Consider the following 17,750-nt stretch of genomic DNA (forward strand, 5'->3'; position numbering starts at 1 on the left):
ACACACACAAAAGTACATATGCATACATATATTTCTGTTACTGAAGAAAGGAGAAAGGAGTGTGAGCTCCCTTCAGGCGTGGAACAGCGTCTTACTCACTTTCTACCTGGCACACGGTAGGTGCACAGCAATGGCTGGGAGATGCATTCCCACCAGAGACCAACACCCAGGAGAGAAAGTCCTTCTCCCTCAGTCTCTTCACCCTTTTTCTCTATTTATACCTTAACCTCCATTGCATTTGTCAGAGCCTTCACAAAAGTAGATTAATTTCCCAGACTTTCATTGCCTTCTAAAACCTCCTCCAACTGATTCTGAATTCATGAATCCTATTCTAAGAGACACGCCATCTGACCAAGGTTTAATTTCCAGGGCTGGCTGCATAATGAAGTCTTTGTGGACACAGATCGCTGGGGACAGCAGGCCGTGGCCTCTCTGTGGAATGGTCCCTTCCCAGATCAATGGCCAAGGGATTCCGGAGGAACCAAAGCCCAGACCATTCCTTCTGCCAGTCTTGAATCTTCCAGTCTTGGAACTGTTAGAGGAGAAACTCACTTAAATAGTAACTCAAAAAGAGGGGTCCTGTGCCTTCTACTGTTCCCCCCCCCCACTCTGCCACCGAAACAACCCCATACAACAAAAGGACTTCCTCTCTTTTCCCCCAACAGAGAGGAAGAAATGGGTATAGTTGCTCTCGAGGGGGATTCTTAGACAGGCCGGGGATGGACAATGGAGGAAGGGAGTTAGAATTTTCCTTTAGGGGTGTGATTCGGCGCTGAAACAGAGGATGCTGTTATCTCTGAGCATTGGGCAATGGCATCCCCATAGCCCTGGGGACTGAGAACTAAGCAGGTTCCTCTGAGTGTGGACATCCATCACAAGACTGTCTTCCTCAGGGAGACTCTATTCTGTGGCACCTGCACCTTTTCCAAAGAACTCTCTCCTTCCTTGGAGAGTAGACATGGGCCTTGGTGGGTAGACATGGGCCTTGGTGGGTAGACATGGGCCTCACAGTCCCAAGGCTTTGTTCTAGTTCATACATATCCAACCTCAGTTATGTGACGGGTGGAGCTTGATGTTGGTGGGCACCGTTCCTGCCCAGAGGCATTATTGGCAAGCAGAAAGAAACCTTTGGTGCATTAAATGGCATATGGAGCCTTATAGGGGACTCTCTAGGAGAGCTGCCCAGTGTGCCAGGTCACTGGGCTCATTTGCTGGTATCCACACACTAGGCTGGTTTGCTTCCAGGTAGGGGCAGGAGCGGGGGAGTGGTCAGATGGTGCTGCTGGGTCCCCAAGAGAAGGGAAGAAAATGGAGGAAGCAGCCAGAGCTCCCTCATCAATAGGCTTCTGGACACACCCCAAGGATTCTGGGATGCGTGGCAGTAGGGAAGGTGGGCGTGACAAGACAAAAATGAAGATCAGATCCAGGTCAGATGGAATCATGCCCACCAGTTACTGGGAAGATAAACTATCAGTACTTGAGAATGAGGAAGGGGGAGTGGAAAGTGGCTAAATGCTGACGTTTGTCACAGCCTAGATGGCTCCCAGGTCACTGACGGGAGCACCCTTTCCCTAGCACCCAGTGACTTGCATTCACAAACAAGGTTGGACACAAACGGCCCTGGGAAGCACCGCCTTCACCCTTGCAGGTACGGCTTTTGAGACTTGACCTCGAGCTGACTACAGGCGCCTACTAAAGAGTGAAAAGTGTCCATGTTGGCCCTGTCTTCCTTCATTGATATTCCAAATCTAGCTCATAGTCTCCCAAACCCCTTCCTACTTTTTTTTCCTCCTTAGTCGTTTGCTTATTTATTTAGCAAATATCGACAGAGACGCCTGTATGACAAGCAGGGTGCCAACTGCTTGCCCATCTGTATTTGTACAAAACACTTAGGGCTCCCACTCTCCCACTTTTCTTGAAGCACCTAGCTTACTCCAAATATATATTATTTTCCAACTTTTAAGAGTGTCAATGTATTAGATTCCCAGGGCTGCCTTAACAAAGTACATTTCCTGGCTTAAAGCAATAGGAATTTATTGTCTCACAGTGCTAGAGGTTAGACTCCAGATGAAGGCGTCAGCAGGGCTATGCTTCTTCTGAAATCTGTATGGGAGAACCCTTCCCTGCCTCTTCTAGCTTGTGGTAGTTGCTGGTAAGCCTTGGCGTTTGGGCTTGTAGACATATCAGCAGTCCAGTCTCTGCCTCTGTCATCACACGGCCATCTTCTCCCTTTGTGTCTCTCCCGCGTTATTACAAGGACACCAGTCATATTGGATTGAGGGCCCATCCTACTCCAGTATGACCTCATCTTCGTTACACCTGTAGCCACCCTATTTCTAAATAAGAATATGAATAATTCACATTCTGAGGTACTGAGGATTAGGGCTTGAACATTATCTTTTGGGAGGACACAAGTCAACCCATAATAGTCAGGCACAAAGAAATATCTCTACATTGTGTAAAAAGCAACAATGTGAAGTATGAATATACAAGTCAACTAATGCAGTGAGGAGTGGGGGGGGGGCATGGGGAGCTGGAGAATGCACTGGAAGTTCTAAAGGGCCCCATCAGCACGGGATGAGCCCCACCTCAGAGTCTTTTCCAGGGAAACTGGAGGCCCAGATTTGTAATGTGAAAACTTCCAGTTATGAAAAGTTTGAGCATCTACATCAAATCAAATCAAACACATTTACGAGCTAGAGTCGGCCTGCGGATCACCAGTTTGGAACTTCAGGTCTTTGGGATCAGAGAGGGTTTTCCCGGGCAAGTTGATATCTTCTTGGAATTGGAAACAGTTATCTCAGGCTACAGAAGAGTGTTTAAGGGCAGGGTGGAGGGGGGCTGCGGCCAGGAGGAATGAGATGAAACAGGAAATAGAAAGAAGCCAAGACCCTCAAGGCCTCACAGGCCACGGGGAGGAATTTAGCTGTCGTCCCAAAGGAGATGGCCAGTCACTGGTTGGAAGCAGACGAGTCACGTTTACAACCTGCAGACTTCTAGACCCCGGTCAAATCCTTCTCCGGCTCCCCAGTACGCCAGAGCAGAGGCGATATCAGCCTCGGGGCTGGGCCGTGACCTGCGCAGTCCTGTCTCACGAGCACCCTGCAGACAGTGACCTCTTGTGTTCCCATCAGATCTGCAGAAGCTCCTGGAGATGGTTCGGGAAGATGCTCAGAGAACAGTCACAATGGCAAATGGGATGCAAAAACAAGCGGCCAGGTATGTTCTTTTGACACCTGGGCAAATAAAGGATGTCAGCATCATAGTGATAACATAAAGGACAGCAGTTCCCAACGGTTGAGCATTTCCTCTGTGACAAGCGCTGAACCGTGTACTTTGCTCATGTGTATCACCTCCCTGAGTTCTTCCAACAACCCTACAAGGTAGGTACTGTTGTCTTCATTTTACAAATAAGGAAATGAGGTTCAGAGAGGCTAATGAATGGTAAGGCCACATCTCGAATCCAAATCTTTCGTATTCCAAAAACTGTTCTCTTATCCACTCCGCTGCACTGCTTCCCAGGAACCCAGAGGTTTATTCATTCATTCTTTTAGTGAGTATTTGTGAATATGGATGGACCGTACTAATTATTGCAGGAAGTGTTATGAAAGAAAAGCTCAGACCTGTGAGAGGACATAATAGGGGCATCTGATCTAGTCCGGGATGGGGATGAGAGAAGTTCCCTCCAAAGAAGAAACCTTAAGCTGAGATTTTGGATGAAGCATGAGAAGGAGCTCACCGGCCAGAGTCGCTGGGGGGTCGCCGGGAGAGCCAGCACGGGGAGTGAATACTGCAGACGGCACATGTGCAAACATGGTCCAAAGGGAGTGTAGCACCTTCAAGGAACTGAAATGCTTCCCAGATGGGATGGGCAGGGATATAAGTCTGTCTGGGGACCTTGGAAGCCACCTCTAGGATTCTGATTTCTATCCTAGGAACAAAAAGAACCCTTTGAAGTTTCAAGCCGGCAACCAATGTAATTGGCTCAGAGAGTCAGACTTGAACCTGAGGTGTCCTCCTTCTGGCGGAAAGCCCTGTCCACTGGACCTCTGGCCTCTAAAAGCCTCAGAGAGCACGCAGGCTAGAGCTGAAGTTCCCTTTCCAAGTGTGGATCCCTCAGAGTAAGCAGATGACTTCCTGAGAAAAAAATGAGGCACTGGAGAGGTTCATCATCGCCTTCAGCCTCCTGGGATGCCGGCTATGACTTACTGGTTATTGTTATTAGCATAAGTACGGTTCACCGAGCGCGTTCACGTGCATCACACCCGCCTCTGCTTGTTAATGATGAATTGGCTGCTGCCGCCTCAACTCACATCGGGGCTCTGGAGGGTGGCGTTGAAGGCTCTCAGAGACAATGTTGGCCCTTAAGGGCCCGGTCGCTGCGCCTGATTTATCAGATGACAGTGATGAAGCATCAGCTCCAAGAGGCTCCTTCCTTTGCAAGAACTCACGCCATGAAATACTGGCTTTGGAGTCAGACCGACGTAGGTTCAAGACCTAGTGCCTTTGAACAAGTCCCTCAGCCTTTCTCTAAACCTCAGCTTTCTTATCTGTAAAATGAGATTGTGTTTCATCAAAGCACTGGCGGTGGTACCAAGTAGACTAGGGTCAATCTCCATTTCCATGATTCAGTTGCTGTGTGCTGTTGAGCAAGTTGCTTCACCTCTCTGAGCCTGATTCCAATTCTGTAAAATGAGGCTCATTAACAACCTATCCCAAAGGGCTGTAATGAGAATTAAATGATAATTTCCTAGTAAAGTGTTTTTAAATGTCTACATCACAGTCATTTGAAGCATTTAGTGAGATAATGCATTTAACCTATTAGCGTGTGCCTGGCATACTGTAAGCAAACAAAAATTGGTGACAGTGGTGGTGGTGGTTGTTACTTTTGTTTCACATACAGCCTCCTATGGAACCTCTGCAGCCACTCGCTGAGACAGGTTGATTAACCAGTACCCAGTACCATGGTCCCATCTCACAGATGGAGAAGGATGGCCGGGAGTGACCTGCTTCAGGTCCTCAAAGACAAAACCACACAAGAACCTGGTTCTCACGGAACTCATCACGTGGCCTCTGCATTCACTTTAATGATAAAATAACCATGGTTACAGTGCAAGAACCTGTTGAAATTTCCCATCCTCTTCAATTCCTCCGGGAGAAAAATCTCCCTAATCCCTTGCTAATAAGGCAGCAAATATTGAAGGCTTCTCTGTGGAGCTGCCCAGAGACAGTTAGGGGAAGCTGCAGATTTGCTTTTGCCCTCCGCACTTTAAAAATGTAGATTCCTATTTCACTTTAGACAGCAGGTCTGCTCCCATCAAGACTGACGTAGAATTCTGGGGGTTTTAGGAACCCCTGAAAGCCTTCTCTGCCAGCCCTCAGCCTCAAGGACCAGACCGCGCTCTGGTCACCTGTCATAGGGCATTTGGGCTGGTGTAATAAAAATCTCATGACTGAGTGGCTTGTAAACAAGAGACATTTATTTCGCACAGTTTCTGGAGGATGGAAAGTCCGAGATCGAGGTGTCAGCAGATCAGCGTCCGGCAGGGACCCTCTTCCTCATAGATGGCTGCCTTCTCACTGTGTCCTCACGTGTAGAAAGAACAAGCTAGTTCTCAAGGGTCTGTTTTATAAGGGCTTCAATTCCAGTCATCAGGGTTCCACCCTCATGATCTAATCACCTCCTAAAGGCCACCACCTCCTAACAGCATCCTCTTGGGATGAATCTGGGGGGCCATAAACATTCAGACCATAACATCACCTAGGAAGATGACCTTTTCTTAAGATCCTCTAGCAGTATTTTACAAATGTCCCTGAAGAACGGAATCAGCTGGGACGCTTGTGAAAACCACAAATTTCTGGTCTTCATCCCAGACCCACTGAATCAGAATCCTTAGAGGAAACCGCATTTTTTAACAGGCACTTCAAGCAGGCATTATTGCATGGTGTGCCAGGAAATGCTAAGGTTCTCAAAGTATGCTCCCTGCACACCTGCATCGGAAGTCTGTGTGTGTGGTTTTAAATGCAGCTTCTGGGGTCCCACTCCAGGCCTGATGTATCCAGACCCCTGGGAGTGTGGCTCAGGAATCTGCGTTCTCATTCTGAACCGTTTTTCCGGGTGATCCGTGCCCTCCTGTAGAGCCTAGGATCCCTGCTCGAGAAGGAGAACTCTCCATTCTCCCACAGATACCTAGTGCCTTGGGGGGCATCATTTGTTCAGCGCCTTATTAAGTGACTCATCTTGCTTTGCAGTATCTTCTCAATGCGCAGACAAAACAAGAGTGATTCTGCCTATAAAGACATGCAGACCACCCGCAAATCAAGGTAGGAAGGCCTGGGGCCCTAGCAGGTGGGTCAGGAGGCACCGCACAGTTATGGGTGGCGTTGCAGAGATGCCCCTCACCAGACTGTGGAAAGTAGGGCAGGGAGGGAGATCTTCTTCCTTATTCCCTGGAAATAAGTTCCTTAACTCCCAGGTCTTGGGGGTGAGTATTCAGCCTTTTCTCCCCAATAATCGTATACCATGAAGTTACAATCTTCTGGTAGTGGAGGGATGAAGTGGGGAGGGTATGTTACAGAACTACCTCTTCCCTTTTTACTTGGGTGACTTGTAATGGGGGAGGTAAAGGTCTGCCCTCAATTCATTTATTCATCTATAGAATATTCCTCAGTCCCCGCTATATGCCAGGAACTGTGCTCAGCTCTTTAGAGATTCAGCAGCAAACAAGACAGGAGCAGTCTGACCACGTGGGTGGATCCCACTGTCTCGTCTGGGGTCATAACTCCTTTTGTGTCATAGATTCTTTGACCATCCGAGGAAGCTTACAGACTCCTTTCAGAAAAAATGCTTTCAAATGCAGACTATAAATGACAAAGGTTTACAAAGAAATCTGTAGTAATATCGATTACAATATTACAACCAAACGTGAGATATATAGTCGTCTGTGAGCTTCTTTAGCAATACCTTATGCAGTAAGACTTAGCAGCGGGTCTAATAACTACTGTAATTTTAGTGTCAAGTGTAAATGATTTTTCAAAATCTCTCCCACAATTTTAACGTGATGTGTAAAAGTGGTGATTTCCATTTCTGTGAAAGGCTGGGTGAAGAGGTAAAAGCTGTTTTTTTCCATCTGCGTTCATGGACCCCTTGCATCCTGCCCATGGTTGAGAACTGCTGTTCTAATGGGAGAGTCATGCATTTATCAAATAACACCACAGAGGCAACTGTATAATCATGACTGTGGAAAGCATTCTGAAGGAGGATTATGGAGGATTTGGTGAACGTTGAGCACCAGGGTTCTAACCAAGGCTGAGTTTGACATTTAAGCTGAGACCTGAAGGAAAAAAGAAGAATTAGCTAGCCTGTGTCTGGGAAGGCTGGGATCTGGGATCTGCATTCTCATTCTGAGCCATCTCTCCAGGTGATTCCGATGCCCTTCCCCCTGTAGAGCCTACGGTCCCTGCCCTAGAAGGAATAGTAGGAATAGTGTTCTGAGCAGAGGGAATAGCATGTGCAAAGGGTCTGAGGCAGGAGGAAGCTTAGAGGCACTGAGCAAAGACCAGTATGGCTGAAACTCAAGGAGGGCCAAGGAGAGGGGAGACTGAGACAGGCAGAAGGGTCTTTTGTTGTTGTTTGCTTGTTTGTTTATCACAGCTAATAACACTGCTTCCTTCCTCTCCTGCCTCCCCGCCAAGTCACACTATGAGCCCTAGAAGAGAGCCGTCTACAGGAGGAAGGTCAAAGCCAGCCTGCTCCCCCAGACAATTCAGCAGCAGAGGGTGGGGCAGCTGGGTGGAATCCAAACACATGGCCTTCTGGGTATTACTACTAGGGCTGTGCTTCCCAGCAAGGTGGGATAGGGCTTGCTCCATCACCTGCCAGACCTAAGGTCTCTAGGTCTAGTCCAATGAGCCTCTGGGAAAAGCAGCAAAGGCCGGGCCCTTTCCTATGGGGGGTGGTCTGGGAAATGGCCTGAAGAAGCCCCGCCTGCCACAGGGCTGGAAGGGAAGGGTTAGCCACACATCATAGGGATAAGAAAAGCAGTCTTACCCTCTAGAGTCACACAGATAAAGCAGTCAAGTCAGTTTCTCAAATGTTTAGAGAAACAAAGGGAGGCAGCGTGTGAGAGAAGATGCTGCAGGCCCAGGTCACTGAAGGAGGACCTGGAAGAATGTATGGGGGATGGGCGCAGGCAAAGACCTTCACCCCCATCTAGGGACCCTAGCCAGGCGGAGTCACAGGAGGGGGCAGCTGCTTAAGGGATTCACCCCCACCCCCACCCCACCCCCCGCCTCAGCAGGTCTGCACTCAGCCCCAGGGTAAGTGCTGACAAGTGCAGAGAGGAGGATGGTGGGAGGGTCCGAAATGAGCCTGTCCTCCAGATGGAGAGACCGATCTCATCCAGATGAAGCTGGGATCCAGACAGTGTGTCCTCCCAACAATAGCAGAGGCAAGAGGCCACAGCTGGACTTGGAGCGTCAGAGCAGGCAGAGCTTGCTCTAGGCCATGAGACAGGGCGGGATCTGAGCAGGTAGAGAAGAAACGAGGACTGTCCAGGCAGTGCATCCGGTAGGAGTAAAGGCCAAGACGCGGGGGAAATGCACATCGTGTTCTATTTCTGATGCCTCGATTAGAACCACCGCCCTCACCTGAATCCTGGTGGCCAGCAGGTGTCATGGGGGCCCTAAAGTCACTCTTTCTGGAAATATAAGGCTCCAGGCAACTTGAAACCAACCTTTGTGTTTCAGTGACAGATCCAGCAGTACAAGTGGAGACAGCCACTCCCAGGTGCTCCAGAAGAAGTCTAAAAGGTAGGCCAGCTGGGCAGTGGGCGATGCCAGGTAAGAGGGACTGTGGCAACTCTCCACCTTCCCAGGGGTGTAGAAATAACCCGGTGCACACCAGACTCCCTGAAGCCATAGACACACCTGAAGGACAAAGGACTCCCAGGGCAAGGGGCTCACGGCCAGGATGCTGAGCAACCAGACGGACAACAGCAGCAAGTTCTTCCTTCATGCTTGGCGCTGGGCAAAGCATTCTGTATTCATTATCTTGCTTATTCTTCAAAAGCAATCCTATGAGCCAGCGGTGGTGTCCCATTCTACAGAGGAACAGACTGAAATCTGGCCAGGTGAAATGTCTCGCCAGAGGCCACACGGCTAAAAAGTGGTGGTACGGGAGTTTGAACCCGAATCTCTCAGTTCCATCACACCGTCCTTAACACTTGCTGGGCTGAAGAGACCAGATGTCTCTCTGTGGGCTCGTTTAATAAGGCCTGACCCACCAGCCTGATGTTTTTGGGAAGGTCTATCTTTCCTACCTCCAGGGGAGTGCTGAAGGAGGCTCCAGTGAGGGTGGAGAACCTGGGTGGGTGTTATTGCAGAGCACCTTGGGGCCCGGGGAGGCCAGCCTCGTGGGCCTGTCCCTTGGGCTCCATCCCCCAAGCCCTTCTCATCTGTGTCCACAGCCGCACCAACCGTGACATCATCCACTGCAAGAGTGGGGTGTGTAACGCCATGAGGGCCAAGTTTAACAGTGTGGCCCAGGAGGCTGGCCTCTGTCTACAGGACAAGATGGAAATCCTCATGAAGTAAGGGCACACATATATCCATTCACTCAAAGGACATTCATCTGGCACTTACTCTGTACCCACCAGATGCTAGGAGTTGAGGTTATAACAGGGAACAAGAAGGACCTGTTCCCTGCCCTCAGGGAGCCTGTAGTCTCCTGGAAAATATGGGCGGAGACAAAATAACTGAATTGATAAATTTATAGGTACAAATTATGATCATTGCTATACTGTAAGAGAACAGGGTTCTCGGAGAGAGAGAGAAACCATGGGGTCCTCCTAATGCAGGTTGGATAATCCAGGAAGACCTCTCTAAGGAGATGATGTTAAGGCTGAGCCCTGACACATGGAGAGGAGCTGGTGATATGGTGAGAAGGTGGAAAGACATTCCAGGCAGCAGGAAAAGTACATAAAACTCCCAAGGTAGGAAGGGATGTAGAACATTTGAAGAGGAGGGAGAAGTAGTAGGTGAGCTTTGCATCACGCACAGCCATAAATGTCATGACTGAGACTTGGAACTTGACTTTCCAAGCAGCAGGAGACGATTAGAAGCTCTTCTTTTCTATTCTAACAAGCCGGTCATTGCCTCCCTTCCCACCTGACCCCTTGACTACGGTGACTGTTTTTACTCCAATGAACTCATCCATTCAGCGAAGGTTTCATGATGACCCTTTGCCCTCTCATCCTCTCAGCGTGGAGGGACCAGCTGCTCTGGGCCACAGGTCCAAGGTTGACTTGCCCCTACCTTCTGGGAGCTCCCAGTCTAGAGAGGGAGACAGACAAATAAAGAGGCGATTACCACACAGGGTGATGAGGGCCAGCATGGGAATGAGGAGGGGGCTAAGGGAACACAGAAAGGTCCAAGGGAAATCAGAAAGGTCTTCCTGGAGGAAACAATATTTTCAGCTTAATAAAAACAGGTGATATTTCCAGGACACCTACTATGTACCAGACATGGGTGTAAGAGCTTTGTTTTTATTACTCGGGCCTCACAACAGTCCTGTGCTATTATTAGACCCATTTTACAGATGAGAAAAGTGGGCTCAAAGATGTCTCTTGTCGACGGCCACGCAGTGGTTTAGTATTAATAGTAAAGGTGGAATTCAAACCTAAACCGTCACACAGGAACAGTAGGAGGGAAGAGAGTTCTGGGGAAAAGCAACAGCAAAGTCCCAGAGGCAAGAAGGGGCACAGTGGGCCATAAACTGCCAGTAGTCGGGTGTGCTGGGGCTTAGGTTGTTTACAAGGTAAGCAGAGAGGCAGACAGAGGCCAGATCATAAAAGGCCTTCCTAACCCAGCTGTGGAGGCTGAACTTTATCTCAGAGCCTGTTCATGAGCCAAACCGTAAAATGCTGGGAGGAAAGGGATGGAAAGGATAGAGATAAAGCTGGACGATGTCGTAGGGGCTGAATAATCCAGCGCCTTGGAGGGTAAGTCACTCAGAGGACTTTACTCTGAGTCAATGGAAAGCCATTGAAATTCATAATATATAGGTGAGGACGTGGTTATATTTGTAATATAGTCTCTGTGGAGAGATAGGACATATACACCAAATGATAAAGGGAATGGGGAAGAGAGGAACCAACATGAGTTAAACACCTACTGTGTGTCTGGCACCAAGCACAGCACTGTACACACGTTGCCATTTCCTCCTCACCACTGGGATCTAGGAATCGTTATTATCCTTCATTTTACAGACGAGAGAGCCGTGTAAATACAATCAAAAGTAGGGAGAGAATGAGGGCTGATTAAAAAGTGACTGGATTTAGCGAGACTTGAGCATTTCAGGACCTCGGAAAGAGCTGTATGCTCTTGTGCCCAAAGCCAGCTTGTATATCAGAGTGGCTGAGAGGGTTAAGAAGGATGGCAAGAAGGAAGAGGTGTTTAACTCAGATCTCGAAGGGCAGCTAGGATGGTTAAAGGAGAAGAGTATCTGATTCTTCTTCCTCTTTCTCATGCAACCTGTGATGCAGGCGCCAAGAAGAAAGAGGTCTCCAGAAGTTCCGTTCTTTGGACCTTGTCTCAAATTTCCAAAAGGATGTAGCAAAAATGAGACACCACATCTCCATGGTAAAAGGAGATGCAGAAGAAATTGCACACCACTGGTAAAGATCCTGAGAGCCAGATAAGACAGTCCCTGAAGTGGGTGAAGGGGGCAGTGGTGTTACAAAATTACATTTGATCCCATTATCCTTCAAGACACAGAGAGGCATCACTCCAGAACTGTCCTTGGCCACCAGTACCACCCCCCCCCCAAACCAGGCTATATCCAGAGTACAACCAGGCAAGAACCCCTCAGTTCCTGAACTGCAGATAATCTACCCAGCTGTGTTCTCCATATTTACTTTGTTTGATTCAGCTTGCAAATCCTATCCAAGGTATCTCCTATAAGAGAGGTAGAAGAGGCAAACCAATCTGAAAATTCTACAGATTCTGAGGTCTATGGAGGGAGAACTATATTTCTCCAAATAATTTAACTCTTAAAGATACAAAGCCAGACAGGCATATCCCAGGACCCCTGTGCGCCAGCGCAGGGGTGATAGTAAGTACAACAGAAAGCAGTGGGAACTGAGTGGTTACTGGATGGCAGACACGCTCCTAAGCAATTTTCATAAATTATCTATTTTATTCCCCACAAAACTCCCGAAGGGTACATATTAACCCCGCACTTTACAAACGAGGAGATGTTAGGGTTTAAACCTCTATCTGACCTGTCTCTATGCTTAGCAGCAATAAAAAAGTGGAGTCTGATTTCCCAAAGCTCCATCCTGTCAGGCTGAGTAAATCAAGATCTACGAGTAAGATGGGAAAGCCTAAAAACGTACCCAGAATCCCTTCAGAAAATGTTAATAATGCAGAGCGGGAGCTTACAAAGAGATATGAATAAATATCTAAACATATATCACAGATAGAAAGCAATATGGGCAGCCGGAATGTATGATGGAGGATCAAGTTCTTCAACTTTTTCTGCGATCAGGGAAAGAAACCTTTTTTTTCATGAGGTACCACTGCTGCCATCACCCGCACCTGAACCCCCAGGTTAGAACCTACCTCGTTCCTACCATCTCAAGGATGGATTCCCAGACTACCTTCACACGCTGTCATCATATTAATAGAGATTCTTGGAATACACGAAGCTGTGACTCCTGCTTACTCGTTATCAGGGACATGGAAAATACACACACACACACACACACACACACACACACACACACACACACACACCCGCAGCAGCAGCACCTTGTGTGTGAGAGCCTCTTGCATCCTGGAAGGTATCCCACAGATGTGTCTGTGTCCTCCCTGGCTTGATTAACTCTCAAAAGAGAAGCTTCACAGCCGCATAGCACAGGCAGATCAGCTCGGTGCTTTGTGACCACCTAGAGGGGTGGGATAGGGAGGGTGGGAGGGAGACGCAAGAGGGAGGAGATATGGGGATATATGTATATGTATATCTGATTCACTTTGTTATAAAGCAGAAACTGACACACCATTGTAAAGCAATTATACTCCAATAAAGAGGTTAAAAAAAATAAATAAATAAAACCTTCAAAAAAAAAGAGAAGCTTCAGAATACCAGCGTTCTTCCTTTCTTCTAACTTTTCACATTGTCTGCTTGGTAGAGAAATCATAAATGCATCACTTTAAAGCATGCCCTTAATTTTTTTAATGCGATGCAAATCATGGTCCAGCTTTTACTATCCATAAAAGTAAAGACTTGCCTGATCTGTGGGCACTTTACATTGAGCGGGGGGGGAGGAAAGTCCCCCAGATAAAGACGGATGCTGCCTTGGAGACACCACATGAGTGATAGAGATAGTGGAGATGGGGTCCCTGTGGTGCCCAGACCCATCTCCCAGCAGTTTCCTAACTGACCCTCTCCTCTTGGAACTGAAGGTACTTTGACCTGCTGTCCAAACTCCCTGAGGATCTGAAGAATTTCCGCCCTGCCAAAAAGATCCTGGCGAAACTGCAGAAGTTTGGGGAAAATCTGGACCTGAGGATCAGGCCGCATGCTCTCTTGAAGGTGCTGCAGGACATGAGGGTCTGGGAGCTGTGCTCTCCGGACATCGCGGTGGCTGTCGAGGTACTGACCCCTTCCTTCCCCCTCACAGTGCCTCCGGCACACTCATTTATTCCTCTCTCAACATCCAGTCACTGTTTAAGTTTTTAAAGTTTTAAAAAGACATAAAGGCCTTCATGGAACTCATCATCTAATAGGAGAGGTGTTGTCACGTGACCTTGGTTGTTCAACTCCAGGGGACGTTATATTCTGTGTAAACGGTGCCCCTGGAAACTTGGAGGTTTTGGGGAGACATAAATAAATGGACATGTGAATACAATAACTGGCGATCATGAAAAGGGGCGCTCTAAATCTGGCAACTTAAAATTGTGGCCCATGGACCTCACGTGGGTACTCATTGGGAATGCAGAATCTCAGGCTCCAAAGCGTATGTCATCAGCTCAGGATCTACATTTAAATGAGATGCCGGGTGACTTGTATGGACAATAAAGTTTGAGGAGCCCTGATGTAAGGTAAATGTAGAGGAGGCTCATCGTAACTAGAGCCACTGGGGAAGATGACTTTAAAGCTGAGATCTGAACAATGTAAAGGCAGCGCCGTGAAGAGAAGGGGAAGAGCAGGCCTGGAAGAGGGAACAGCTGGTGCAAAGGCCCCAAAACAGGACAAAACTTGACCTGTTCAGCGGCAGTCAGTGGGTTTGGGAGGAAGAGAACAGGAAGATGCACAGTTCCAAGGGGACTGAAGAGGTCAGTCTGTGCAGATCTCTGATGGTCAAGTTAAGGGTTTAGGTCTTTATCTGGAGGGTGCTGAGGAGCCACTGAAGGGTTTGCAGTAGTGGCTTACCTTCCCTACCCACCCTAGAAGTTCCTAGTTCCCTTAGGGCATCAAAAGGGGTCAGCAGGTGGGGGACGGGGATGGCCCACACTAAGGTATTAACAGGTGTCAGTGGAGTCACTTCCTAAGTTTTATCTGATGGCGCCTCAAGGTGAAGAAGTGACTCAGGTGGTAGCGTCCTCAGTCCTCTCGGTGTTTTCATGAGAGGTTGGCCCTTCCACAGGCTGACCTGGGCTGTGTATATGGGTGCAAGGTCAGGAGTGGGGGAGGGAGGATGACTCTGTGGGCAAGTTCATCCGCCCAGACTCTACTTCCCACATCCTGGGAAGCTCTTTCGGGAGAGCCTCTGGCAGGCTACTCCAAAACTAAGTCTAGGGCATCTGTCCAGTTATGGGGTCTGCATTCCCCCTGCCAATTGTGGAGGCCGTGGAAAAGGCAATCACTGAGTGGGTAAGAGGGGAGGGGGCCTGGATGCTCCCCTTGTGCTGAGCTGAGTTCGTGGCCCTAGCTAATAAAAGTTAGCATGCTCTTCTCCCAGTGAGAACATCACAGAACTTCTGTTAACCTGGATGTGGGAGTCTCTCAACCTGGAATCTACATGAAGCTCTATGTTTTGTGTCTTAACCCTTTCCTGGAAGCAAGCCCATAGTTGTCCTCAATTCTCGAAGGGGGCCTATGAACCCAAAAAAGTTTAGGGTCAAATGACTTTTTTAAAAGATATTCAGGAGGAGAAAAGAAAGAAAGATGCAGACAACTGGGTTTTCCTGCTCTCCCCAAATTTCTTGGGGTCAGTGGTGACAATGAGGGACTTAACATTAGCCTGCTGAACCGGGAAGCTGCAAAGAGACCCTTTTCTTGAGAGGACCATCCCCAGCGTGATGCTCCAAGCATTCTGAATGCCTGAAGGGTTGGAAGTATCCTGGGGCCACAGCCTCAATCACAAATCTTCCAGGATCTTGTTGGGGAGGGAGGGGGCATGGAGTCAAGCTTTCAGACCAAATCTGAGGCTGTCACTGTGTCTGCCCCTCAGTTTGTGCGAGAACACATCATCCATATGCCTCAAGAGGATTATATCAGCTGGCTGCAGGACCGAATCAACGTCCCCATCCGGCCCCACAGTGCCCAGACGTAGTGGGCCTGGGTTGACCAGCGATCCCAGTGGAGGAGGGCTGTCTACACTGTGTTCCTGTTTCCTACCTACTCTCATGGATACTCGTTATGACCTAGTAGGGTCATCTGGAGACCAGATGACCCTGCCAGCATTCTAGAGGGAGCTCCTCCCAGGTGGGAACTCCCTCCTGCCTCGCACCCCAGCCTCAGTCTCCCAGCCTCCATCCCTCACTGGTCTAGCCTGACTCTACCTGCTCCCTCTCCAGAATCCTTCACTCTATTTCTCCTTCTCAAATTCTAGATAATAAAATTAAGTTGAATGTTTGATGTTCAGCTGGGAAAAAGTTGGAGCTGTGGAATTTGGGCGTGGTGTTCAGATCCTGATAATAACATACAGTTATCATTTATGGAGTTTTTGTTTTACAACAGGCCCAGCGCTGGGTGATATTATTGCCTAATAATATCATTTAAATCTCACAAATAACTTGGTTAAGTAGGTACTGATGTTATCCCCATTTCACACCATTGGAGCTAGAGTGTATTTCTCAGCTTTGTATATACTGTCCTGGATAGAGGTGGGTGGGTGGGTGGATGGGTGGATGGGTGGATGGATGGGGCATTTCCCAACAAGGCAAATAGTGTGCCAGAAAATCTCGTTCTTAAGAGTCCTTGTAATATCTTGTGCTGGTTTTGATTGTACAAGGAGGCTTAACTTCCTGTCATCGCCAAATGTGTGTGGGCTCATTGCCATTTAACCTCTTTTCTCATCTTGATCTTCTGCTCCCTATATCCTCACTAAGCTATAGGACCTGTAGTCATTTTAACTCTGTCACTGATGGCCAAGCTGAATTACCAGTGAAACAACTGGACTTGATGTGCGGTTATGCCCCGATTATCAGGACACTCATATAGGCTGGAGCCCAGCATCTCTCCATGATCCAGAAGGGGTGGAAAGGAAGAGAGTTGAACTGGAACCATTCTTCTGTCTAAGAAACATCTCACTCATCCGTTCACCTATTCAGTTATTTACTCATTCATTCAATGAATATTTATCAAGAGCGCAACATGCATCAACCAGGTTCTGGGTTCTGAGGGTAGAGCAGTGACCAAAGCAGACAAGGCTCCTGATCTCGAGAGTTTACATGGAGACAGACAGTTTACATGGAGTCAACAAAGGCTGATGGGGAGGGCAGAGGGACTGCATGACATCCACACTGGTACCCTTTGTTTAGTGTGACTCTGTGACAGCCATTAGGGTATAGAGGTGAGATGCAGTCTGTCAGGAGTCTGCAAAGTTAAGAGATCCTAAACTTCTCTGTATTCAGTAAGAATTGGGGTGAGGGGGAGCAGAGAAGAAAGGAGGAGGGCAAAGGCCTAGAGGCAAAAAGAAGCTTAATGTCATCTGAGGAGCCAGAATAACACGCGTCTGGTTGGACTGTAAGGTCAGGTTGGTAGCGCAGAGCAGGGGTTGGGAAGAGAGGGAGTCTGGGGAGGGAGGTGGAAGCCAGATTTTTAGATGCCTTCTAGGCTATGGGGCACCATGGAAGGATTTTCAGCAGGGGAATAATCAGATTTGCATTCAGAAAAAAAAAGACGCCTGTGTGAGGACGAGGCAGGGAGAAGGGCACTGAGATAAGGCTACGGCAGCGACCGTGGGTGGCAGTGGTTGGGGGGAGATATTAGAAGGGTGTTTAAACGGTGGAATCAGCAGAAGTTGGTGTGGCGTGGTACAAGTGGACAGAAGACAGGAATGTCAGGAATCATGTCCGGTTTTTCAGCTCAGAGCACTGGGTGGAGGATGATGCCTTTAATGTACCAGGAGGAGAGGAAGAAAAGAAGGTTCAGAACGAGAAGGTAAGGAGTTCTGTTTTGAGCATATTGAGTGGGAGATGCTTGTGGGACAGTCGAGTTGGGGGACTTAAAACTCAGGAGACAGGGTAGCACTAGGGGTAGAAACATGACACCAACATCCTATGGGCCATGATTGTTAAAGCAAGAAGTGGGTGGAGAGGCTAGAAGAGGAGAGGAGAGGGTGGGTCTTGAGGACCCTTGAGGGTCACAAAAAGCTTCAAGCAGCCCACTCACAACCTAGCATTGAGTGAGGGACTGCTTTGCTCCAGACGCTGTGCAGAATGCTTGCCATGTGTTATTTCATCTTCGTGGTCTTGCAAGGCAGGGCTCACCTGCTTTACAGATGACGAAATGGAGCCTCCAA

At 48.4% G+C, this 17,750-nt stretch overlaps 1 protein-coding gene across 1 annotated transcript in view; it reads left to right on the top strand.

Annotated features, from left to right (window-relative positions):
* The window catches only part of CCDC60 (coiled-coil domain containing 60), a 167,383-nt gene extending 151,580 nt beyond the window's left edge, over nucleotides 1-15,803 (top strand). The window contains exons 8-14 of the mRNA XM_029216810.1: nucleotides 3,135-3,219; nucleotides 6,253-6,324; nucleotides 8,749-8,811; nucleotides 9,468-9,590; nucleotides 11,544-11,675; nucleotides 13,465-13,654; nucleotides 15,456-15,803. Of these exons, the coding sequence (XP_029072643.1) occupies nucleotides 3,135-3,219; nucleotides 6,253-6,324; nucleotides 8,749-8,811; nucleotides 9,468-9,590; nucleotides 11,544-11,675; nucleotides 13,465-13,654; nucleotides 15,456-15,557 (767 nt within the window). The 3' untranslated portion in view covers nucleotides 15,558-15,803. The remainder of the gene's footprint in view (nucleotides 1-3,134; nucleotides 3,220-6,252; nucleotides 6,325-8,748; nucleotides 8,812-9,467; nucleotides 9,591-11,543; nucleotides 11,676-13,464; nucleotides 13,655-15,455) is intronic.
* The last annotated feature ends 1,947 nt before the right edge of the window (nucleotides 15,804-17,750 follow it).

The sequence above is a fragment of the Monodon monoceros genome, unplaced genomic scaffold (genome assembly GCF_005190385.1).
Source record: "Monodon monoceros isolate NGI ecotype Baffin Bay Population unplaced genomic scaffold, NGI_Narwhal_1 Super_Scaffold_1, whole genome shotgun sequence".
Lineage (NCBI taxonomy): Eukaryota > Metazoa > Chordata > Mammalia > Artiodactyla > Monodontidae > Monodon > Monodon monoceros.